This window comes from Colius striatus, chromosome 10 (genome assembly GCF_028858725.1).
Source record: "Colius striatus isolate bColStr4 chromosome 10, bColStr4.1.hap1, whole genome shotgun sequence".
Taxonomy (NCBI): domain Eukaryota; kingdom Metazoa; phylum Chordata; class Aves; order Coliiformes; family Coliidae; genus Colius; species Colius striatus.
In genome coordinates this window covers 20,735,205-20,761,061 of record NC_084768.1, presented here as the reverse complement: position 1 = coordinate 20,761,061, position 25,857 = coordinate 20,735,205, and the positions used below count along the sequence as shown (strand labels likewise).

At 37.8% G+C, this 25,857-nt stretch overlaps 1 protein-coding gene across 1 annotated transcript in view; it reads right to left on the bottom strand.

The window, feature by feature from the left end:
* Positions 1-25,857, bottom strand: part of RC3H1 (ring finger and CCCH-type domains 1) — a 75,320-nt gene that overhangs the window by 44,883 nt on the left and 4,580 nt on the right. Inside the window, exons 2-3 of the mRNA XM_062004323.1 lie at positions 7,286-7,653; positions 281-401 (exon numbers count right to left, since the gene is read on the bottom strand). Of these exons, the coding sequence (XP_061860307.1) occupies positions 281-401; positions 7,286-7,516 (352 nt within the window). The 5' untranslated portion in view covers positions 7,517-7,653. The remainder of the gene's footprint in view (positions 1-280; positions 402-7,285; positions 7,654-25,857) is intronic.

Genomic DNA, 25,857 nt, shown 5'->3' with positions numbered 1-25,857 from the left:
TTTGACTTAGTCTGAAGGGGTTTCTCAGCTGTGCCCAAATACCTCAGCCTACTACCTCAGCCTTTTCTAAGTATTGTTTTTGACACAATGCCTTTAAATTCCACCACACACATGGCTGCTGCGAAGACATAACCTTAAAGCTCAGAAAGCTTGTTTCAGTTTGTTTTTAAACTAGGTTTATATCCACTTTTCAAACAGACTAACTAATCATTTGGATAGTTTCTTTTGTATCTTATTTGTTTCCAGCTTTCATTTTCAAAGTAAACAACACAGGCATTACCTCTTGCGCTGCTGAGTGGTTTGAGGTACAATGCCAATTCTTCCACACATTTCTTGCCCTCTTCATAATGCTTGGTATCTTCAGCTCCACTACATAAAGTAATCGGCTGCTGCTCAGGAACCTGAAAGAAAGATAACATGTACATCTGATGAAGATGCATCAGTAAAGCAGCAGTCACAGTTACAAACACTTGTTAGTATCAAGCATTTCCTGTTTTGTTCCCTTTCTATGTTTTTTCTGTAGTACTACGCAATTTTTCAGCTTCTTTAATGAACAAACAGCATACCAAAACATAAATGGAAATGAAGAAAAAACTTTAAAGAATTTACATATAGTAGACTTCTATTTAGTGGCTGACAGGAACTAGAAGCAGTTGGCTTATTCCATGACAAAAAAAAAAAAAAAAAAAAAAAATCCATGAGCAACATATCATTTCTTATAACTGTAAAACTTTGGCTGAAATCACACACATATTGAGACATCCCCAAAGCTGTATGACCAAAAAAAATCAGAACAAATTAAGACAAATCCTAGCAACCACATCTGGGGCCTCACAGCTCTAAAACCATCCAGGGATAAGGGACTGGAGCTTCTTGGATTAGTGGGAGAAAGACATAGCAGCAAATATACTTGGAGCATATTCTGACTAGATCAAATTACCAAACACCAAGAACAATTTATCCTATACAGTGCACATTAACACACTCTTGCAAGTATTAATCTGGCAACATAGGCCAGCTACATTCCTGGGGTTTTGTTTGGGGGGTTTTGTTGTTGTGGCATTTACTACTAAATCTAGGCATTCATTAGAAATCAGGATTTTCCAAAGAGATGTTGCACCCACTCCTTCCATAAAGTTATAATTTTGGTTTTGTTTTCCTCCAGTTAAATTCTTTGAGTTTTAAACAAACTTGAAGGTGCAGTATAGTACAGCACTGTAATAATGTTTCCCGATATCACTATCCAGCAATCAATAAATCATAGTATAGAGAACTGGAGTTTGAGATGATGAAACAAGCACTTCTTGCACATGCTATTGAAATGCAAGCAGATGTCAGACCTCAACTTCTATTTCCAAGGCAATGACTATCCAAACAGCAATATCAGCATGCTAATCCCATGTAGCTGCTTACAAATACCAACTCAGGCCCTCAAACCTAAAAGCACAAGCCTTTAATGCTTGAATTAAGGACAGTTAAAACCCACTAACCCATGTGCAACCCAGCCCTGTAAAGAGTAGCGTTATGATGGCAGCCGTGAATTTACACGAAATATATATATACACACACATATATGGCTGCCACCACTGAAGTGGGCAGGAGATTTCCTACCAATTTCAATAAAAAGCAATTGGTTTCAATCATATAACCATACTTCTACAGAATTAGACAACTGTGCATGCCAAGTTGTTTGACACACATTGCAAAATAAGAACTTAGCTGTAGAACATCAAGATTAGCCTGGATGGTGTTCATAGACTGCAGTTAAGTAGTTTTTGAGGTGTTTTAATTTTGGGGATGGGGTGGTGTTTGTTTGGAGTGTTCTGGTTTTGTGGTTTGTTGGTTTGGGTTTTTTTTTTCCTACAAGCAAGAAAGCTTCCAGCAAAGGAGATTTTGCAACTGTGTCCTACAGTGATCAGCCATAACAGTAGCAACAGCCTCAGCTGGATTGGTTCTTGAGCCTTGAGAAATGAGTATTAACAGAATACTCCATCTCTTTCTCCAAACCACTGCCATTTTAGCAGTCTGCCTCTGTCTGGGATTACACAAGCAGAACTGGCTTACTGATCAAACAATGTGCATCTCATGCATTTGTGCCAAGATAGACTACATAGAATGGTATAGTCGTATAGTCTATGTCCTATTTACTGTTGTAATCTATTTTGTGCAAATTCCTATTTACACCAGCTGGCACTGGTGGCAACACAAACACTACCCAGTACACAAAGAGGGTTTGGAAGAGACACAGGGCAGGAAGCCGCGTTCAGGCCTGAATTTCCAGCTTGAATTAAGGCAGGTTTAGCACACATTCACAGCAGCGGTTTGGAATGCCATACACAGCACAACTCCACCCACGAGACACAAGGGCTGTCTGGCTGCTGAAAGAAAGCTTTCCCCTACTCCAGGAAAACGCTGGCATAGAGCAACTTTGAAGAGTTTACCAAGCTATTTCACACTGTACCTGCAGATCATTTCCCTTTCTCGTCCTTGCAAGGGAAGCTTCAGTGTAAACATCTAAAAGCTCTACAAAACTGTACTGTTTGCAAAACGAGCTTGAAAGATCACAGTTTAACTTTCATCTTAAGATGGAGCAAGTGCAGTACTTCACAATAAAACAAGATGCTTACTTTGCAGTTTAAGGAGGCTTCAGGACAAGAGAATGTTTCTCCCCACACACTTCACCTTCACTCATGTGATGCATGTCAGTAAAACTTACAAATAACTTGTCCTTTTGCTGTTTCTATTATATGCACTTTCAAGACTCTTAAAAATATTTTAGGGTTAGAATGATTTTAAAACAGCATCTACCAAGAGAAAAATGGTGATGACATGATTCATAAAAGTCACAGGAGACCTGAATTTTAGTTTTGGCTTTGTCATGGAATTGCTGAGGAACAATTAAGAAATAATTCTACTCCAAAGCATTCTCACTTCCCCTTCATAAAATATCCTTTCAGCAGCATGCGAGACCCTGTGGTCACTTTTGTTTATCGTGCCTCTTGAAAGCCTCAAAATAGAGGCCCTGCAGAGTGAGTTCATAATTTTCATCCTCAGCCAATATTCCATTCTCTCAGACACCACACCCTTATCAGTTTTCACTGCAAATATATTTACATAATATAATAAAACACCTCCCAAGGGAGACTAGAACAAGACAGGAAAAATAATCTCAGATGTTTAATTACTGCAAATTTGTGATTGTTTTGCCTGCATCTGCCTTGGCAATGACAGCAGTAGCCTGGCAGTGGAATGCTGCCCATCAGCTTGACTATTTGTGGCTGTGGGAAGAGGCAGGCTATGATGGCATGAGGAAGGGGAGTGGAAAAGAATGCTAAAGCACCACACTCATACCAGGCTGTGATTTTGAATTGGTGATTTAAGCATAATTTGATGAAGGATGTCAGCTGAGTTGTCACTAATTACCATTAGACATCTAATTGCACAAAATAAGAACATGTTAAACAGACCAAACTCCTTTTTGTCTGGCTTGAAAACTGTTTCCCACAATACTTTTTTTCTCCTCTACAAATAGATTATTTGCTTCCTGCCAAAACCCAAACAAAACACTAAGTGCAACTTCTTCATAGGCAATTCTTTTTCTGAAGCACCTCATTCCACCAAGTTACAAAAAAACTATCAAACATGCTGCTAATATCTCTGCAATGGTAATCTTCCCCTTTTGAAAGGGCTCTGAGTTCAGATCACTCCACCCGTTCTCTTGTCATACATGATTCCATTGCCTCACGCCTACAATTGTATTTATCATGTCCAGTAGCAGACTACGAAAGAAATTAAAGCACCACAGGAATTTTTGCCACTTCATGTCACCTGTTTGGAACGTGTACATTGCTGTTTCATGTGTTAAAAAGACAGGAGGAAAGAGATTAGATGACAGATCCACGATTATGCATCTTCAAAATACTGGCCTGCTGAATGTTTAAAATAGTTGCACATAGTGAGTAATATGTGAAGTCTGAACAGTAAAACTCAAAACCTCATTTCTATAGAGACTGGCTTAAAGGATTTCTTTACTCAAGAAGTTTAAAAAAAGTAAAGTATCCCCTTTTTGATTTGTGTTCAAGGACGCTGTGCCTCCCTTCCTTCAAAATATGCTTAGCTGTTACTTAGGTGCTCGGCTATTTCCAGCTCTCCCAGAAATAATAATTCTCATTCTCCCCTTACAATCTGTTCTTCCCACCACCATCACCTTATAGCTGAACTTATCTACATGTGGGCTGAACTGCTTGAGCGCTGTCCTCCAGAGAAGACCCTGTAACTGGTTTAACGTGTACTATGCTACAAAGTGGGAACGGGAATTTGAGTCTCTGTGTCAGTTTATTTTCACATCAAGGGTGGATATAACTTGGGCAACAGTTTGTATTTCTGGAAAAGGGGTTGAAGGAGGGACAACTGAGAAGCAGCCTGTAATTCAAGTACGAAACAAACTCTTTTTATCATTAAAGTGACAAAACCTACACAGAGAGTGCTCCTGTCAGAAATAGGTTATTGCTTTCCCAGCTGACTGGGTGACAAGTTGAGTACATCTTCCCCAGAAGTACAGTCCTGCTTATTTCACTCATGGTACCTGCGCAAAAGCCAAGCAGTGTAGCTTGCCCTTGAATGCTACCATTATTGCCAGTCACAGCAGCATAGATTTGCTTTTTCAAACTACCTGGTTTCCTCCTTTGTCTTCAAAAAAGCTCTTAACACTTATAAAAGTGTGATTTTTCTCAGAAGTCTCCCCAAAGAGAAGGTTTTTATCCCCCATATAAAAGCTTTATTTGTGTTGTACTGTGTTTATTTCTGAAATGAAACCTGTTTTTTGGAATTTATCATTTTTTAAAATGTATTACACATCTCCATGGACTCAGGTTAAGGTGTACAGAGGTTTGTTGGAGAACAGGGGATGTTAGTGACATGTACACTCTCCTGAAACTAAACCAAGAAGTGGAACAAGAAAATGGGTTTTGTTTCACTGAAGTTGATGATATTACTCCTGCTTCGGAAGCTGGCTTCCTGCTTGCAGATCATTTTTGTTGCTATGTACCCAAGAGTCCCCCTTCTTAACAGGATAGAGTTCAAAATTACTGCAGTTTCTTCCTTCATCAAGTCTTTTAAAATAAAAATATATATATTTTAAAAGGCCTTAGGGACAGTGGTGGAAAATAGCAACTATTTTCCTATCCTTCACAGCAAAGTCCTGTACTTATTTTCTAGTACTCCATAGTCTGGTAAACACTATAACAGGTACCAGGAAGGGTAAGAGAAAGGAGGGTCAGTTATACTGAAAACCGATTTCATTCACATGCCCATTGAAATTAGGAGCTGGGGGAAGGTAGTGCAAATTTTAACTACAGGAAAAGTTTGCCAGTAACAAAACCTCAGCTAAGATGACCAATTATTGTTTAATTATCATAATGCATCGAGTAGCACATATGCAGGAATGAGTGGCAAAGTAGTAAGGGAAGGGAATATTGTCTCTTTTGGTGTCATTTGCAACTTCAAGATCACCATGAAACAAGGTCCTATGAATCTTTATTACTTAAAACTTTAGAATACAAAAAGCAGTACAAAATTTAAGTCATTACTTTGAAGTCTAAAACTAGAGTTCAGAGCACTCTCAAGACAAACACAATACTATCATAAAGCCACTCTTCCTTCATGTCTCACACACATGGATGTGAGAAAACTCTGATTGGCTAATTAGTAAAACCAGAATAAAATTCTCAATTACCTGCAACAGAGGCAGGATGATTTTCCATCTCATTCCAGAGAATCTTGTTTTTATGGAAATTTTAATTCAGGTAAAGATCAAGGTAAAGCTATCATATAGCTTCTCACAAAGCTTAACAAAACAACTGAAAACATGCAGAAAGAAAAAGACATCTATCATAAATGTGGATATTTGGATACAGTGGGAACTACTCTATAAACTCTAGAGAGGAAGAAAAGGGAGACAGAAAATGACAATATTTATGTAATCACCCACAGGTTTCACACTGCTTGTAAGCTCTTCAAAGATAGTGAGTGAGGTGGCATCTGCGTACCTCTGAAATGGAAGCACACAGTCTTATGGCCCTCTCCTCCAGTGCAGGATGAGTCACTCAGCACAGATGAAACACAAGCCAATTTTAAAACTTCTGATACAATTTCTACACCACAAAACAAACAACAAAGCTGTACTACTTCATACGCCAAAGAAAAGAAGTAACAAAAGCAGGCCTGGATCTCTAGGCCTCAGTAGCTAATAAAAACATCACAAGAGTATCTTTCTTTCTTACACATCTTTTAAACTTCCTCCAAAACACAGCTTTTCCCTGAAGGAATTTTCTGCTATCTCCAACTCTGCTGAGTCCAGGCAGAGAAGCAGCACAAAGCAAAACAATAACACCTCTATGGTAATTGCATCCCATCTACATTTTTTTCTTCATCTGCAAGTTACACATGCTTGTACCTCCTCTCCAAATCCACAACCCTGTCCAGCCTTTGGAGGTATGGGTCATAGGAAACTACCTGTGATCTAACCATGATAAGCTTATGACAAATTTAAGTCTGTGCTGCAACTGATCAAGTGATCCTGCTTTCCACACATCCCTGCCCCTTTCCTCAGGCTGCCATCAGTATCAGTGCCGCTGGAGTACTCATCCCCATTAGATCACCAGTTCAGCTGACCTCAGGAGTACTCATTCCAGCAGAAAGGGGAGTCTCAGTCAGGCTTCACCCATTCACCTAACATGGATTTCAATCAACTTGTCAGCTCAGGACATTACATTTCCAGAGCACAGTTTATCAAAATTAAACATAAGACAATAAAAAGGCTGCCATCAGAGGGGTCTGCCTCTCTTCTTATTCTCTCCTGCTTTTAGGACAACTAATTATAGGATGAATATGGTAAAGCAAGTAACCACCACAGGTGCACAGCTTCCCACCAGATAATCTCACTGATCCAATCCATCCTTTTGGCAAAGCATGGCTAGATACGAGTTAGGAAAAGAAGGATGGGAACAGATCCAACCTGTTCTATTGACAGCCCAAGGTTACACTAAATTAGATGGAACACAAAAATCACCTACAGGCCAGTAGAATCAAAATCTCTACTACACCTCTATACAGTATGCCAAAGGTCTAAGACCTGTGTTCATCCAAGTCAGTCTACAAAAACATAGATGCCTACTCCACACAGCATTAACAGTCATACTCTTTATTCATGACTTGTCCTCCAAAAAGAAAAAGGAAAACAACATAGAAACTTCTTTTTTTGTTTAAAAAACAAAAGCAGTGATACCTGAGCGCCCACTAGCTGCAGCAAGGCTGAGTTCACAGGAAGGAGTTCGATGTCCATATTGATAGTGGTCTGGTCAAAAGGGCACGCCTTACGGTGGAGCTTGTTGAGGCACATCTTGCAGACAGTGTGGCCACAACCCAAGCTGATTGGCTTCCGGATTGTTTCATCGAAAGTCTGTGTGCAAATCGGGCAGGAGAGAAAATCCGTCCATTGTGGAGCTTGTACAGGCATTGCTTCACGAGTTAATTGACAAGACAAAAATCTAAAGCACAGATTCCACTGGAATCAAAATCTTTGAAGAAAAAGTCTGTTTGTTTTTAAATATCTTCTGTAAGTACAGACAGTCAGCACATAGTGTGAAACATAACCTAAAAGAAAACAGAAACAAAAAGTTAGCATTCTCTACTGGACCAGGCACATGAAATCCTTTGTGCTAAGTAAATAATACTTGCAGGGGTATGGCTGAACCTGAGGTGCAGTTCTAACATTAAATAGAAGATTAAGTCATGACTTGTTTTAATTCCAGCTAGTCTCTGGCACTGGAAAAGACGCTTAAAACCCTTTCTACTGTTATGCAACTTAAAAAAAAAAGAAAAATAAAGATAGTTATCTATCTTATTGAAGTTAAGACCAATTAGTTTTTTGGTTTTATGTTCTCTTATTTCTCTACAAATGAGCTCATTAACATCAACTAGATTTTAATTAAAAAGGCAATTTTTGAAGTGCTGTTATGCTTATTCAACTAAAACAATTTTTATGGTATTTACTGGGAGCTTTAACTAGTTTTGCTTAGACGAGGCTTCATCCAAAGCCTCTGCCACAAAACAAGCTTTCTTCTGACTTCAACGGCCTCTGGATTGGCACACAATGACTCTGCAGAAACATCTGAGCTGCCATAGCCTCAAGAAGAAATGGATGAATGGCTCAGGGTACAGTCAGACACCATCTGGGTGCAATACAGCTCACACATTGCTAAGGAATACCACATACTGCTACTCCAGCACCTTCATACAAGCTGGTCTGTACAGAGCAGCACCAAACCACAAAGACTTAGTTGGTCATATCTCTGTTACCCTGGGAATTTCCATGCATTGCTGTGTGTAATTCAGCAACACTAATTGCCATCAGTCTGCCCACCAAACAGCTCTATCCCTCAGAAGAGGGAAGAAAATTTCTAGAAGTCACTTTGGACTGGAAGAATGACAATTATTTCTCAAGGACTCTTTTCTAAGCTTGATTTATATGATTAATTGCCTACTTAGACATTATAGTCATGGAGAAAGCAAAATTTTAACACATTCAGAAATAACTGAAACACTACAATAGAGGAGAACCTGGGAGGTCTTCATTACTTGGCACTTAGAAGCAAAATACCAAGAGGATCAAGCATTACTAATTAGAAGGGAATGGAAGATAAGACATCCCTTTGAGATAAAAAAAATGAAATAAAAGCAGAAATCTGCATGTGTATATAAGAGTAGACAGATGAAGTGATATGAAAAGGATCATTATCAAAAGGAAAACTTGCAATTAAAAAACCAAACTGATATCTGGCTGTATATCACCAGAGAATTTAGCAGAAAATCTCCAAACAACTCCAAAACAGTACAGGTCACAGATTTACTACCAAATAGGTTTGGTAGTAAATTTTTTGGCAGCAAAACAACAATAAAAATCCACCCCAACCACCCAAAAGTGTTAGTTTCACATTCCCATGTTCCACTGGCTTAGGTTTCATATGAAGGAGCACTTGCTAATATCTGTTCAGATTGAAAGTTATTATATAAGCAAACCAGCAATCTGTTATAAAACCTTAGCTTAAAAACAACCACCACCTCAAAATTAAAATAAAAATCTGCATTCTAAGTAAAGGCAAAGAAAGAATCTTCAAGTTGGGACTTGTACAGTTCAGAATCAAAATGTTTTAAAACAGTAACAAAAGTCTAATGCTAAAACAGAGACTGTGAAAAGCCCCAGGTCTTTGTTCCAGAATTTAGTGCAATGTTGTTCACTGCTAAAATGATTTTGCCAAGGCAAACAATGAAGTTACTAGTTAAGCTTTTAACCATGCTTAATCAAGAAAATATTGAAGCTTAATTCTTCAGCTAATAAAAGAAAAATTACTTCATAAGAGGGACAGTTCTACAGAGTCATTGTTTACCAGTCAGCACAGGATCAATAAGAAATCAATACTACCCAGACAGGGAGGTACTGAGGAATAGGTACTGTATGTGGTTAATCCTAACACCACCACTGCACAATCAAAAGATCCACCAAGGCTGTTGGATGTGCCCTCTCCCCTTCCTCAAACGACCTCTTTAATAGTGAATAAATAATTCTTTCCATCTTGTCAGTAAACAGACAAAATATTCCCATTACTATTGTTTTCAGTGGGGTTATGATGACACATTTATACTTGTAAGATACTTGATTCAGCTAATTGCCTAAAAGATCCAGAAAATTTATTTCCAAGTCTTCCCCTCTTCTCTTATATATTTTTAAGTAAACCTTGGTAACAAGTACCCCAACAAGAATTATCCTTTACAAACCAAATCTCTATTTGAAATTTCCTTGAAACTCCACAAAAATCCTTCTGCAAAAAGCATTTCACAGGCTTGATAAACCTAGTGCGTGTACTGCAGTGCTGTGAAATGCCATTTGAGGTTCAAAAATTAAGAGCTGAATCATATTGCTTCCTTTACACCTCACTGGAATTAAAATATCCACCAACACACATCTACACTTCAGAAACAATTTGAAGAGTCTATTTGAAGCTTGATTATTAACCAACCATTAAGGAAAACAGCAGTTTCTTACTAACTGAGGAAATAAAAAAATCAGAAGGTAACACGAAGCTGTATCATCCGTACTAAAAAAGTAAATGTACACACAGAGACTCCACCATCTCAGGCTCTGAACTGAAAAAGAGGACGTGACCACAACTTCTAGATGAATTAACCAGTTAAAAAAACCCAACAAAACAAGCAGATATATATTGTTTCTACCTGTACCTCTTGCCACTCCAGACAACTGGCCAATGTAAATAAACACAACCTCTTTTAACTGCAACAGTTAACAGAGAAGTTTGGGGAGTCTAGGGAGGGAATAATTAGCAGCATCTCTGATCCCTTATCAAGGCAGGTCTCAAAAAACAGAAGTAAACAGAAGCAAACTTCACCCACACACAACTCTCTGAAGAGCCCTAATGAGCCCAAGCCTGGCACAGAATTGCCTGAATAGAAGGGCACATTACATACAAATGTAGAATGCACAGCCCTGACTGTGGATATGTAATCACCAGAGGTGAATGTCACCTGTGGGTGACAGTTCCCCCTTACCCAAGATAGACTTCTCTCCTGCCTCTCATTTCACCAGACTGCACTTGGCACCATGGATCTGTACTGGTGCCTAAACACCAAAGACCACAGATATCACTGACATAAATATGGTTGGCAGAAACTCAGGAAATCATCTATTTCAGCCCAGTCTAACTGCTAGAACAGATGACTAACTGGCTTGAGCCAGTCAACCTTTTCCACACAGGTGAAGAGCATAGGCGTTTGAGCCACAAACCCTGCTATGCTAACCAATCTCCCAAGCAGATCAGCACAGAATTCTTCCAGGCCTGCATAAGAGGGGAATGGCATCACAGTTTGCAAGCTGCATGCATCCAGGCTGGCACCACACCAAATACTGCTGCTGCTGCCACAGCTTTCCACAGATATGGTCCAGTTTTCCTGCTGGATCTTGTATCTTCAGACGCAGAAGCAAAGTCAAGCACTGAGATACAACATAAATCTCTGCCAGGTACAAAGTGTAGAGATGAGGTAGATACATAACAAGTAAAGCTGGAAGTGATGTGCATCTTGTCACAAGGTTTGTGACCTGCTACAACCTTGGAAATAACTGCAAACAAGATATCCTCTCGCTTCAAAGAGCTACTTTAAGCAGGAGAGATTACAAACAGCAATAAAATGATGGAAACAAGAGTTTCATTATCACAGACAGGTATCAGAACTACCATCACTACAGAAAGAATACTTCCTTGTACAGATAAGATAGGAAAAGCATATTCACACTTTCACACACAACACTTCAGGTTTTTAAATGTCTCTCTCCAGCATTATGCCAGAGGGGAGCAAAATGCAAAGAATGCATACCTTTTTTTATAAAAGACATATCTATTAAAATCCCCCTCCCCACAATATTAACCCATGCTCTCAATTCACTATGTATTTCACACTTGTTAGCTTCCAACACTTCTTTGCCTATGACTGAGAAAAAAGATATGTCAAATCCGAAGAAAACAAAAAGCCACAAAAAGCCACATCCTGAGTGCATAAACTGGAAGACAAGAAGATGTATTTAAGGATGAAGATGACCCAAGACATAGTCCTCAAATAGTACGCTGTGAGCAGAAGCAGATTTATTCCATTGCTTCTGATTTGAAAATATAAAATACCTGCAGGAAAGTCGTCGCCTCCTGTTTAGTCCTGCATAAGCTGCTTTTATCCACAGCTAGAAGAACCTGAACAGGTTTCTCCTCTATTCTAGGCCCTCCCCCATCCCCCAAAAAATCCTTGAAATTCCATCCTTCAACCCAGACTGGAAATGTCACACTGTAATCAGATCAGCGACCTATGTCCTCTGGGACCCTGCCAGTGCTTCAAAGAAAGACAGGATCATTCTATAAACCATTGGGACAACTGCTCAATGCTTTATCATATTCCTTACTCTGCATGACACAGGGGTAATAGCGTCTCCTGTCAAAGCTGTGTTATGTCTATGGTGGCCAAATCCTTCCACAAATACCTTGAGAGCTTTGCAGGTTCAACTCCCAAGATGTTTTCAAAATGCAAGACACTTTTTACTAATATCCACTGGCATCAAGTTTCAAACAGGATGACATAGAAGAAAACTCTCCTGCTTTCAGTTTAAGTTCATCCCCTTTAAATTACTTGATTCTCCAAGTCCTTCCACACAGATACCGAGGTCTCTCCCAGCCACGTTATTTGGACTCAACGTGTACTAGTACAGAGGTATCACGTGCCCCTTTGTCATGCACAAGTTAGCCCTGATCTTTCCCAGCCGCAGTCAGTCCACAGTAAGTCATGTTACAGTTTAAGGCAGATGACTCAGCACACCTATGGGGCACCCTCCACTCAGTTTCTGCCATTTCAGTATACACAGCTCTTAAACAGCATTGCTTGCTTTCCATGGTGTTTCACTAAGCTTTTTCCCCCAAACAATAGCATCGTCAAAATTCTGAATAAATGCTATTTTATTGTCTGTTTTTATATTAGTCCTGAAGCCATTTCATTTTTGCTGAGTCTTAATCAGAAACAAGTAGAACTTCCTGTAGCAGTTAGGGAACACAGACGTGTGCCTATTTAGTGCAAAGCTTAACACTGTAGCAGCTCCTCACTGCCAAAACAAACTGAGGCTTGCCAACCATCTTGCTCATACAAATACAGCTCTTGACTAGTCTAGAATTTAATCTAATAACAAAAATACCATTTTTATTACTTTTTAGAGACTCTTACTCCTCAGTACTTACAGACACATTTCTGAGAACAAGTAACCTAGCAAAAGATGCAGCTCTCTCTCTCCTGTGAGACTGGTTTGATGACACATTAACTACTTTAAAACTTCTGGCAACAGAGATTAAAAATACATCAACAACCTAAATAAAATTGACAATTCCTAGCTAATAGGATAACCAGATATTCAAAGTGCAATCCTAACAAACAACTGAACTGCTCCATATTTGCCTAGTGCCAAACAGACACCAATAAATGTCACCAGTGCTTCATATGACCTATTTAAGTAAATTTTCTACTCCAATGCACTTCTGCAACAGCATTTCTGAGAACACTTAAGTGTCTTTCTTTTCTTGCCTGAGAAGTGGAGAATCTAATACTTCAAAAAGTCCCGAATTTCATTTTAGGGAAAAACTGACCTGACTACCCACAGGAAACCCTGACAAGTCAAAAGTAATATGTTTTTTTATAAAGACTCAACTCTTTGCTCTCAAAAGGCATGCTGAAGCCGTACGCACAAACACCCCACACTGCCAGCCTCACAGGTCACAGAAGAGGATAAATCATACTAGCTCTCTTTTCTATATGCAGCTCCATAGAAAAACCTCTGACAAGAATTAAAAAGCGAGAGAAAACCCATGCCTGATCAGAGAAGAGTAAACAGAAGAAAAAGCTTCTTACCTCTGCCTGTAGAGCTCCATGAACAACACATAAAATAAGCCCAGAATAGTATTTCTGATAGATTCTTTTTTTCCCCTCCTCTTTGCTCTCTGAAACTTCTCTGTACACCATTAAGTGACGGCAAATGCTTCACTTCCTCATTCCTCCTCTGCGCATGCCTACTTTAAGGCACGCTCTAGGCACACTCCCCAACACAGCTCAACACTTGCCCAGAAGACAGAGTTCTACAACAAGAGATTCCCACCCAATAGCAAATCTTGGAAGTTTGCAACGTGTTCTCATCCTTCTTTCAAAACTGCACAAACATTAACAGGCTTCAGTGAACGTGTAAGAAGTCTTGAAAGAGAAGAAGATTTCGAAAAGAAAAAAAGAGATAAAATCATGAACACCATAAAAATTCTGTCCCAAATTCACTGAAGCTCAGTTAAATCAGATTCAAGGTTTTCTTTTATCCTCAGTAGTTTTTATCCTGACTGTTAAAAAGGAAGTTTATCTACTTTGATGCAAAAGTCTCTTATTTAGTAGTCTCTAAAGCAGCTTAGAAAAATGAAGCCAGTTAAGGACATTAGCCCTCATTTCAAGTTTCATGACTTGTAACAATACAATGGAAACAAACAAACACAAACAACAAACCAATCAACCACCACCATCACAACTCTACCACAGTATCTCCCCAACAATGGATCTACAATGACATTTACAATTTACAATGACATAAGCTTCATAACATCCTGTGAAGTAAGAGCTAATGTCTTACTATAGAATGGAAAACTGTTGAATAAAATTATTTATCCAGTGTTTAAAGGGAAAAAATGGAGTAAGACTGAACATACAATATAATATATTAAGTGTTTAACTTATAATAGTGAATGGTTTCATCATCTATTACCTAGGAAAAAGTTTCTTGCAATCCTAAGGACTCCCAAGCCCATAGCTGATTAAGTCCAGACAGTTATTAGTGAATGAGCATGTCTAGAACACAGTTCCTTCATTTCAAATTAAGTATTGCATTTATCAATGCAAACAACTATAGCAGTAATAGAATGATTAGATTAGGATTAAAACAAAAGAAAATCAAGGAAGAACCAAATAGATTAACAGAAGAAAGGCAGAAAGCATTCAAAATATCCACCTTAAGTTGCAGTAGTGATATTTTGGTTCAATTAGTCAAATACTCAAGAGCTATCAAACCTGCTCATGAGGAGGGAGGCAAATCACTTGCATTTCCCAGAAGCAAGTTCATGTTTGAACAATTGCTTTCTGAACAACTAAATAAGACAAATTGCAACAGCTACAAATTTCAAAGCTAGAGCTGATGATCAAGCAATTAATATGCCCCTGAAGAACTATCTTCTGACGTGTCAGGCCTTTTCCAAATTACTGGGGAAGTTGAGAGATCAATTCCTTACTCATACCAGAAAAAAAAAACCCAAAACAAAACAAACAACAGATTAAAGATTGTGTGTCCAAGAGGACTAATTTCTCCTATGACAGTTTTTTAGAGTTTATACAAAAGCCTGTATTGCAATAAAGTTTTGTTTGTCTAGTTTAAAAAACAAAAACATCATAACTTCCAGATTTGCTAGTGCTTGCCATCACATCATGCATTGAAGAAAACATAGTAAAGATAAACAGGACAAGCTTATAAGTGTTCAGATTCAAGAGCTGAGACTCATTGTACCTCTTGGTGTCAGCTACAGAAGTCACTACTCTTCCATACTCTTTACTTTCCAAGATATTCCAGCTGAACTGTTTGCATAACAGCACCTTGGCTGACAAGTAGTTTTAAAAGGTATGTCTTTATTACAGGTGGGTAGAAACGTGGGTGGACACCAACTACACAACCAATACGTCACTTTAACTGAAACGGGGGAACAAATCTGCCACACAAAAGACTCATCTAATCTAAGCAGAAAACTTCCAAGAGGGAAAAGCAATGAGAAGTAGGGAGAAGGACCTTGTTGGCACTGCAATGCCTTTACTGTTTCTCAGAACTGAGATAAGTAGAAATGAATCATTTAGTTAAGACCCGGCACAACACAATGAAAGAGAAATCATAAAACAACCCCAACCTAACAAAAAAATGAGTGTGGCTTGCCACTCACTCCCCAGTAAGAGATTCTCTTCCAGCTTGATTCAGTAGCTACAATTCTCCTCTGATGTCAGCAGCACCGCAGCTAAAATAACATTACCATTGCAATGCAAAAAAATGGGACAGACATGGGGAAAAAATAAGTCTGTCCAGAGACACTCGCTGTTAAGATTCACAAGGCTGGAATAGAGCAGCAGTCTGAAGTTCCTCCCCACTGCCTTCCCCTTATGTTCAAGAGTTAGCAGTACATTATCCACTCTAACAAAAATGGTTTTATTTCTTTTCAGACTATCTACTAGATTTAAGAAACATCAAACCTCTTATATCCACAGTACAGAAATGTTGAAATGTAGTATGAAAGCAGTTTTAAGTTAATACACCTGCTACTTCCAAGCATAGGAATAGGCTTCTATTTCAAGGAGTCACTGAAAATAAGATGCAAATTACAGTTTTACTCCAAACTTTACAAGTATGCAAGAAACAAATATCTTACATGTCCATTTGAAATCTTTGTTTCAGAACTCCCTCTTTGGTGCTCTTCCTGCCCCCTTTCAAATTCTTTGCTTTGGAGGTGGTTTTTCTTGTCACTCAGTAGATGCTGTCCCCTTTTCAAAAATAGATGTCAAACAGCTTCATGCAATTAACTGTTTACACAACATTAGTCTCTAATAAAGCTTCAGTTTTTCTATTCACCTTCAAAGCTATTTATTTTGGAAGGCTGCACTTACAACATCAAAAAGATCCTTTATTAAAAGCGAAAAGTGATCCAAGAGCAGTGAAAACAACTAATGAATTTTTAAACAAAACTACTGCTGTAGTTGCTTGTCTGTTTTTTTAATTCATTAGCTCATTTTAAACCTAAAGCACAAGAAGGGAATCTCTTATTACATGTTGTACACTAAATCTCTGGACTACTGTAATGTTATTTCAAAAGGCAGTGGAGCACCTAGTTTGCAGGCACACAGTTCATCATAGCAGTTCATTATAACAAAAATAAATTAACTCCGTGAGCCTTATGATAATTCTATACCTTGTTACACTCTTCTCTCAAACACTGAGAAATATTTCTTAAATCATATTAGCTTCAACAATTCATTTCCTCTCCTTCAGGCACCCATTCAAGTCCACCATGTGATGGCATTTTTACATTAGTAAGAAACTCTATGGCATTATCAACTTCAGATAAAAGATGCACGTGTGAAAACAGCTGACAACACTCTTCAGCTTACCACAACACTGCAGTACTTAGAACCACTTCCAAAAAGTGGCGGTAGGCAGACTATGGACTTTCTAATAGAATATAAACTACATTTTCCTCATTTCTCTCTGAACTATTTTCAGCTGGGATAGAGTTCATTTTTTTCTTATTAGCTGATACACTGAATCCAGCATTGTGAGAGTAATGCTGACAACACAGACTTTTCCCAGTTGTTGCTAAATAGTGCTTATCCTAAGTGAAGGGCTATTCAGCTTCCCATGCTCTGGCAGCAAGGAGGTATACAAGAAGCTGAGATGAAGAGGCCCAGGACAGCTTACCCAAACTGGCCACAAGGCTATTCCATACCATAGGACATCATGTCTAGTATATCAACTTGAGGGAGTCGGTGGGGAGAGGCAGATCACTGCATTGTCAGTGGATGGAGAGCAATTGCATTGGGTACCACTAATTTTTTTTATGTCTCTTGGGTTTTATTTCTCTCTCTTTGTTATATTCCTCTTCATTAAAATTATCATGACAAAGATATCTTTAATAGCCACTACCTACCATGACACTCCAGATTTGATACCACAGCAAGAGCATCTCATCTCTACCAAGACCACAGACAATAACCTGCATTGCTTACCACAAACTCACATGGTTTAACCATCTTATCCTCCTGAGGACCGAGACATTATGTTTTCATTCTACCACCAATGATGGTAGATGATGAAACTTCAGCTTTTTGGCGGTTTCAGTGCTGTTTCATGCCTGATTTGCAGTAGGGGCAAGTCAGAATTGCTTCTTAGAAAGGCAGCACTGACCTCTCCCCAGCAGTCCATACCAGCTTTAGATCTGACAAGCATCAGCTACACTAAGGACCTAAGCCTTTCAAAACTAAATTCCTTCCTTCCCATGTTAGCTGCAAAAAGGCTCTAAAAGCTGCTCCAGATATGTTAAATGTTCAAGCAGTCCCAGAAACAGAGTGAAAGCATGAGGGAAGCACAGAAGATGAAAACTTCAAGACAGTCTTTCAGCATCAATGTATATTTATCATGTTTCACAAGCAGCTTATTTTGTTACAACCAGGGCAACACAGATTTTTAAGTATGTCTTCATGAATGGAAGCCATCTCTAAAGTATTGGCTCAATTTCAACCACACATTTACATGCTATTAAGCAACCCTAACAATGAGGATGACTACGCTACATTTGGCATGATGAGAGTAGGTGAAACAGAGTAAGGAGCTCAAGAACAGCCCCAGGAATTGTTCCTTTATACTAAATCCACCTAAAAATTATCTGTTCCAAAAATAATGCTTCACAGATACATTTAGCCAATGTTTCTTGACAGTGCATGTCACAAATACAGTAAAAAAAAAAAAAATCACTCTTTCAGCTCATCGTGGCTACAGCACTGAGCAAAGTGCTGTCTAAAGAAGCTGAAATAATGAAGTAACTGTCCATAACTCTTCAGTTTTCTTACTGCTCCTAGAACCAGAGTTGCAAACAAAGAAGCAATCATGTAAATGATACAACAGCCGACAAAAATAGCTTACAGGGACCAAACTGAGCCAGATATCTCTTCTGGCTACTCCTGCACTAGCTTCACTGGTAATACCAGCAGGAATATTAAGAACAAAAGTTTCACAGATGACTATTTTACTTGTTTCCATGACATAGGCTGCAATTGTGTTTTAATAACATAAGCTAGTCTACACTAAAGCCCTGGAGTCATCCAAGGTTAAGGCAGTTTCTTGCAGAAATGGCACCAAGCCTGGAGAGTTTCAGCTTTATTTTAACAGTTGCATTAAAAAAAAAAAAATTAGTCAACATACTGTTCAAGATTTTCTCCACACCTCCGAGCACGGTTTTGTTGAAGCAATCCAAACACTATTCAGTACTGACAAACCTGTTCATCACTTTTAAGTAGTGTTAAATTACAATTCACACAAGGCTTAAAGTCTTTAAATATCAGTAAGAGAGGTCACACAACTGTTGCTGAAAAGTAGGTTAATTCAGGTACTTCTGACTCAGAATGTAATTGAGCCTCATTTGCTTTAAACGCTACTGGCACTCAGTGATTCAATTCCTAACACTACTAAAAAGAGGAGATCCAGAGGCCAGAAATAGCCTGGGGCAAGGTACTCCTTTTGAAAGAGACTTTTCATGCAACCTTCAATTATATGGAAAAAACCCTCACCAAAACAAATATTTTGTTGCTTTGGTCTCACCTTCCAGATTTATAAAAACAGCGTCTTTTCTTTACAGCTTTATAAGATCATTAAAAACAGTACTCGTGGTTTTAGTGAGTGGAAACAAAAGGCTCAAGTCTCAGGGTTTGCATTAAACATTCTTAACCAATAACATACACCTCAGAGCTTAACCACAAAAATGAAAGCTGTTTTATTTATTATTTTTTATTATTACTATAGCAAATAATGCAAGACAGTTGTGTACAAGAAAAAAATTAAAACCTCCAATATCCCATTGATCCTCCTACCTGTAATGGATAAGAGGTATATTTATTTCTGTCAGAAGCACAAGCTCAAATGAGAAAGTATTTTACATCAGGTTTTGAATTAGAATTGTAGTTATACAAGTTTAAAGTTACGTAACTTGAAACTCATCCAAGCAAGAAGGAAAAACATAATCCCAGGAAGTTACCTATTGAAAATTCACTATCAATTGGATGAATTTTGCTTCTCCAGTCTTTTAAGAAACAGTTCTATTCCAGACATGACATATTGTCTTCTCAAAGAAAGTTCTTATTTACTGCTTACTTTGCATTAAACTTTTTCTACGTGGAGCAGTCCATGAAGAAAATTCTTGTCAGTTATTAATGCAAGTCTTAACAGTTAATCATTACAACTATTATAGCAGTATCTGCAACAAACAATGAAAAGTAAAAAACGCATTGGAGAACCTCTATTGCTAGAGTTTTATTAGTAAAAAGTACCTAGTTCCTCACAGTATGCTGACGTACACTACAATTTCACAAGGGTAAACTTCTGTTAACAAACCTTACTCACACAAGATTAGGCCTCACTATTGAAAAACAAAGCACTGGATGATATTCAGAAAAAAAACAAGAGTAGTTGCACAGTCAAGTAGCTTTTTATTTAATTGGGTGCTTTAACTTCCATTAACAATTGCCTTCTTGAAGTAGTCACAGTCCACCAAGAGTTTTTAACAGGCACACCATCACAGACCGCTATGAGACTACAAGCATTTGACCCTTCATGCACCCCGACTACAATACTACCTATTCCAGTAAATCTGATATATGTTTTAAATATTACAGATCTGGACTACATAAAGCTAAATCTCTCAAATTTCCTTCTTCCAGAATCTTGAAATAGAATGGATGTACTTAGCTGACAATCACAACTCCATTGCTGTAGATCAAGCCAGGGTAAGTGACAGGCAAGTCTTGTATAGGCAACAGCAAGACTACCACTTAAATTCCCTCTGTCTTGCATTGTGTAAGTTTCTGATAAAATAGCAGGTGTCTAAAGCTATGATAAGGCATAGCAATGAAAAACTAGGCACTGAAATACCATCCGTTCAGTTAATATCCCTTTCCACATTCCTTTATTTTGCCACACCATTTCTGGAATAAAAGCAATGGCAGGTAAAACTGAACGACAAGCACTTAAGAAATTTCTTAACATCTGTAAGCCAAAGCCACCTGTAACAGCACTATTGAAGCCTTCATGAATGCATTAGGCATTATTTTATTTAAGATACAAAATGTAACAGGAAGAAAGTTTTTAACTGTATTTACTGCAGTGATTGGATTTTCACCAGTTTATAGTCAGTTTTCACTCTGTAATGACACCTCACATACCAGTTTGTCACATCACCATGATGGATTTTATTCCCACTTCTCAAAAGCTGTACTAATTAAGTTAACTTCTGAACCTATCAGATATGCTTGAATGAAAGGACTCCTGTCCTTTCCCCTTCCTGAAGGCTCCCAAACACTGTCATATGAACTTGCAAATGAACTGGTCTAAGGTTTTCTTTTTCCCCTGTCCTAGGAAAGGGGGACCTGAACATTTTTATGTATCAGGTGCATTAATATATTACACACAGAAGACACAGTAGAACGTGGGGGTTTTTTTCCCTTCAGATTTTACATAAAAGAGAATATGCCTATTATTGTTTTAATACCTAGTGAGTAATACTGACACCACACCCCGTTCTCACAGTGCAATGCCTAATGTGATAGCCAAACCATTACATCCTCAAATACCAATGTATCATTTACCTTACCGATACCAACTATTTCTGTGGACACTTTTCTTCCTGATATATCCTGAAACCACCTACATCATGTCAAAACTTCAGCTTGAGAGAGCCCAAGTTGTTCTAAACTGGTTTAACAAAGCTGAAAACCCACATAAAAATGCCTACCATCATGTAATTCCTCATCAGAAACACACCTAGAGACATCCCCACCCAATCCTTGTTTGTGCTATTTTCTTCAAAACGTTTGACATAAAGGAGTGACCAGAAAAGCTAAGTACAGATCTCTCTGCTTGCAGAAAGTCACGTAAATCTTCAAAATCAGGAAACCAGGGAGAAATATTTGATTTCTACAAAATACAGTGCAGTGACTTTGACACTTATTGTGGAATAACCACTGATTATTTGCCAATACACCTGATATGTGCTTAAAAAAAGGACCCTGAAAAGAATTTGTCAGTTTTTATGTCATCTTGTTAGTCCTATTTTTATTCATTCCTTTTCACAAATGTTACAGAAAAGAGACATAACATCACACATTTAGGAGAGATTAATATTTTGCCAAGTATTATTTTTTCCTCCCACAGGAATATATTCTGCAAAAATTACAGTGCTTAGTAAGAAGTTTTCTTCACTCTGGTAATAATTAGAGAAAAGGAATAAATTTAGTAAAAGTATAACCTGTGAAATTTGTTTTGCTTTTCAGCCACAAAGCTGGCAAGTCTCCACTACCAAGATCTCTTTTGCTCTAACCAGAAATCTGCTGAGGCTGAAAGAATAATGGTACATTACAGGTACTTAAGTTTGGGAAGTCACAACTGTGCTTTGCCTTTTTGCTTTCTGGTATTTAGGAGAGCTCTATCCACAGATTTTCACTTTATTGCTTTATTAATACAAATAAGAAGTATCTTAGATTCTGACCGAACTTTCATGACTGCATCAAGCCATCAGTAAAATGCTATGCAGCATCACTGAAGACAAAACTGAAAAGCTACATTTCCCAACACATTCTGACACAAGTCAGATCAAGATTTTTCCAGATACCTCCAGTCACCTGCTGTTACCAATAGGCAGCCTCTTACTCAGGGTAAGTAACGACATCAAAGGATTTAAAGAATTTCCAAACACGCCACATCAATCCTTGCTTTGAGCACTTTTTCTCTGCATGGAGTCACAATTACCAAGGCAAAACAAATTATTTGTTTCCCTTAAAATACATACTTAAACTTGACAAACAGAATAGATGAATGAGAAGATAAAAACAGAGGGTATCATGAGGTCATCTTCAAGTTAGGAAAAAAAAAGTACAACAAAGTATAACACAGTACATAAAAAGCATAAAGAGGTATCACAGAATCAATGTCTTCAGACATAAGTTACAACATGATTTAATGAATAACACAAACACAAGAGACTAACAATGCACACAAGCATTAGTAAGTCCACAAGACAACTCTGACAGCTCACATGTTTTCTGTGGAACCCAACAACAGCTGGCAACAAAATAGTTTAAAATAGTCTGGACTATTCCAAGCAACCAAAGTTTAACTAATTCTCACTTTGCTGAATTACATTTTCCTTCCATTTAGCTGTACAAATTGTTTACAATAAATTTACAATATCCTGTCTTCCATCACTAAGGCCTGGTTTAATAAGGAAGATTAAAATTAAACCTCACTATTTTAACTAAGAATTTTCTAGCACTACCAAGATCTAGTTTTTAATTAATTCTACAGGAGGCCTTTTCACGCAGTTAAACAGGAGAATGAGTCATAAACAGGAAGAACAGTCTGATTCGTAGCCTCTGGTTTAACTTACCCGGTCCATTCCATAAAGCCAGTTTAGCCCAAATTATTTTTATCTTTCTCTTCTCAAATTTGCAACAACGGCCAAAGTAGTCACAAGGGAGTGCACTATGAACAATGCTCCCTAACTTCTCACCAGTTCCAGAGGAAGCAGTGACATTTTGATAATCCCCAGTAAACTCCAAGAACAAAGAGTCCCACAGTTGCTACATTACCCAAACAACCCATCCTGCAGGTCTGATTTGTCAAAGCAATGAAATTAATAGGCAATATGCCTTCTGTTATCTGCATCAGCTAGTTGAATTGAGTTTGGCTCATACGAGAGCAATGTTAAAATTAAAAACAAAGAAACAAACCAATCCCAAAAAAGTTAGAAGGAAAGTAGCTAATACCAGAGAACAAAAGACCATTAAAGAGAACAGGAGAGGTGTCATTAAAGGGAACGGGAGAGGTGAAAGATACACAGCGAACCAGGGAAAAAAAAACAGCTTACAAGAAAACAGTGCATTTTAGCTAGCAAAGAAATAAAGACTGCTTACAGAAAAGTAATTTAAAGTCTGGAAAGATACATAGAAGAGAGGTATTTTCTTTGTAATTGCTTTAGTAGTTCATGAGAAATAGCTCTGTTTTGATCTATTTTTGAAACAAAATCCACATTTTCTTTACAATGTAAGACTTACTGTTCTTCTGGAGCTGCTAAGAGATAGTCCTTTTCCAACTTTCAAACATTTTGGAATATTAATGTTTATTCTTACACTAATAAGTAACAATGTAGGTGATCAATAACAATTTCAGTATTATAATAAAAAATATTTATCCAGATCTTGTGAATCTGATTAATTGGTAGTTTACAACAATGTACTTTGTCAATTTGGCACCTTCCATGCAAACACCTTGCTTGTCAGACATAGCTAAAACAATTCCCCAAACACCATGTAAAATATAGACTTCTTCACTACTCTAGAAGACCTCAAGAAATAAAAAGTAAGGTATATATAAATTAAGATTTTTCATTTATACAGGGTTGAAGGTTGAGACTTGCTTCACAGTACCCTTCTCTTTCTTCCATTCTTCCTCTCTAAAGCAATACAGCATTTTGCTGTTTTGTATCTCCTCAAACCACTGGGAACACTTCACCATGGCACAAAACCCAGGTTTGTCTTTTGTAAAATTAAACGTAAATTTTAAATTGAGAAACATCATGAACAGGGACGATTGCTTCACTTCACTCATGAGCATACTTTTCAATACTTCATCTGCACAATGTTCACTTGTAAAAGCAGGGTAAAATTTTGTACTGAGCCTCCCAGAAAACAGCTTCCACTCAGAAACATGAGATTCAATTGTCATTAGGCCTGCACAATTGCCAAAATTATTAATGGTCATAAGGTCATACTTATGCAGCACATTATAATTTCAGAATACCACATAAGCCAATCAGACTCCCTTTCTAGTATTTCTTTCAAATTTAGTGGCCATTAACTTCAAGGTCTCTCCTTCGATTCTTGCACCTTGGCATCAAATTAGAAAGGACACAAACCACTTCTAGTCTTACTGTACTGTGAGTACCAGATTCAGCAGATATAAACAATGGATAAGTCTTAACACTTTCATTTGTTTGTACAGTTCCTATCGTAAAATAAGTACCTGAAGGACTCGCATTCTAAACTGATAACAAAAGCCAGAAGGGGGAGAACAAACTGATAGAATGTGACAAGAAAAGTCAACAGTAAAGTTGACTTTTTGAAGTTGACAGTAAAGTTTTATTTTGCTCACTTCTGAAGGGCATTTGTATTACACAGTCACTACAGCAAAACATGGAAGATCGACTCATTCAAGTCAAACTGCTACAAAAAGTACTGTGCTATGTCAGTATGAATGTTTACTACAAAAACAAAGCACAGAGAAGGTGAAATGCTACTGAACACTGGGAGTATTCCACAGAAACTGGTTTATTAATAAGCAGGTAATTGAGATCACCCCCATCAATATGAATTTCATTTACATTCCCTTTGTAATACCTTCCCTGAACCTCATTCCCTTTGCTCAAAAGATGGCAATTGGAGTTAGACACGAACAATATCTACCGCAATTTATGAAAAATAATCAGTTGCAGGTTCCTGAAGACTTTCAATACATAGTAAAGAGATGAGATTCCTGCTACACTAGTAGAAATCTCCTTTCAAAATAGTAGGAAAGTTAAAAGTTGTAATTGAAAAACCTTCCAACTTGCTCAGCATTTCAACAAAGTAATTGCTAAAAATTATTACCACCATATCTCAATCTTCAAAGCTTACCCCGAAAGAGTCTGATAAACATGGACACAGCATGAAAAACTGTGACATGCCCAGATTTTATGTTAAAAATAAGTCTGCTTTTAAACAGTAGCTAATTAGACTATTTTAAAAACATTCATTAAACTGACATAGTAGAGGGATAAGACAAACCAGAGTCTCATTGTTAAAATAAAAAACGAGCCAAAAGAAATTAGGAACCACTTGCAAGATCTAGATACTCCTAGATTAGCACTTTGCAGTTACTTGAGCTACTCCATATGCTTTGTTTCTTCAGTTGCTTATAGATTAAGCAGTACCACAAAAGCCTTAGATTAACGTATAATGCACCCCTAAAACTCCAAAACATTTGTGCAAAAGAGAAATAATGCTTAATGGGAAGGATTTAAAAAAAAAAAAGGTTTGCAAGTCTTCTTTAAAGAAACAAGTTCTAAGAGGGATCTATACAAGATGAAAGTGTCAAGGCTATTGTATTGACTTCAAGGTTGGAATGAGTAACTGTCAATAAATCCTCCAGCTTTTGTAATGCTGAACTCCAGAATCACCTTACCACAGTATTACTTCTCTGACACAATTACTCTCTTCTGCATTCTTTGTCTCAAATTACATAGCAACCTCTGCCACAACCTAAGGGAAGTAAATGAGAGATCTGTTTCTTCCTTCAGCCAAACTCGCACTATTCTCAGTTTAACTGCAGCCCCTCCATTTCTT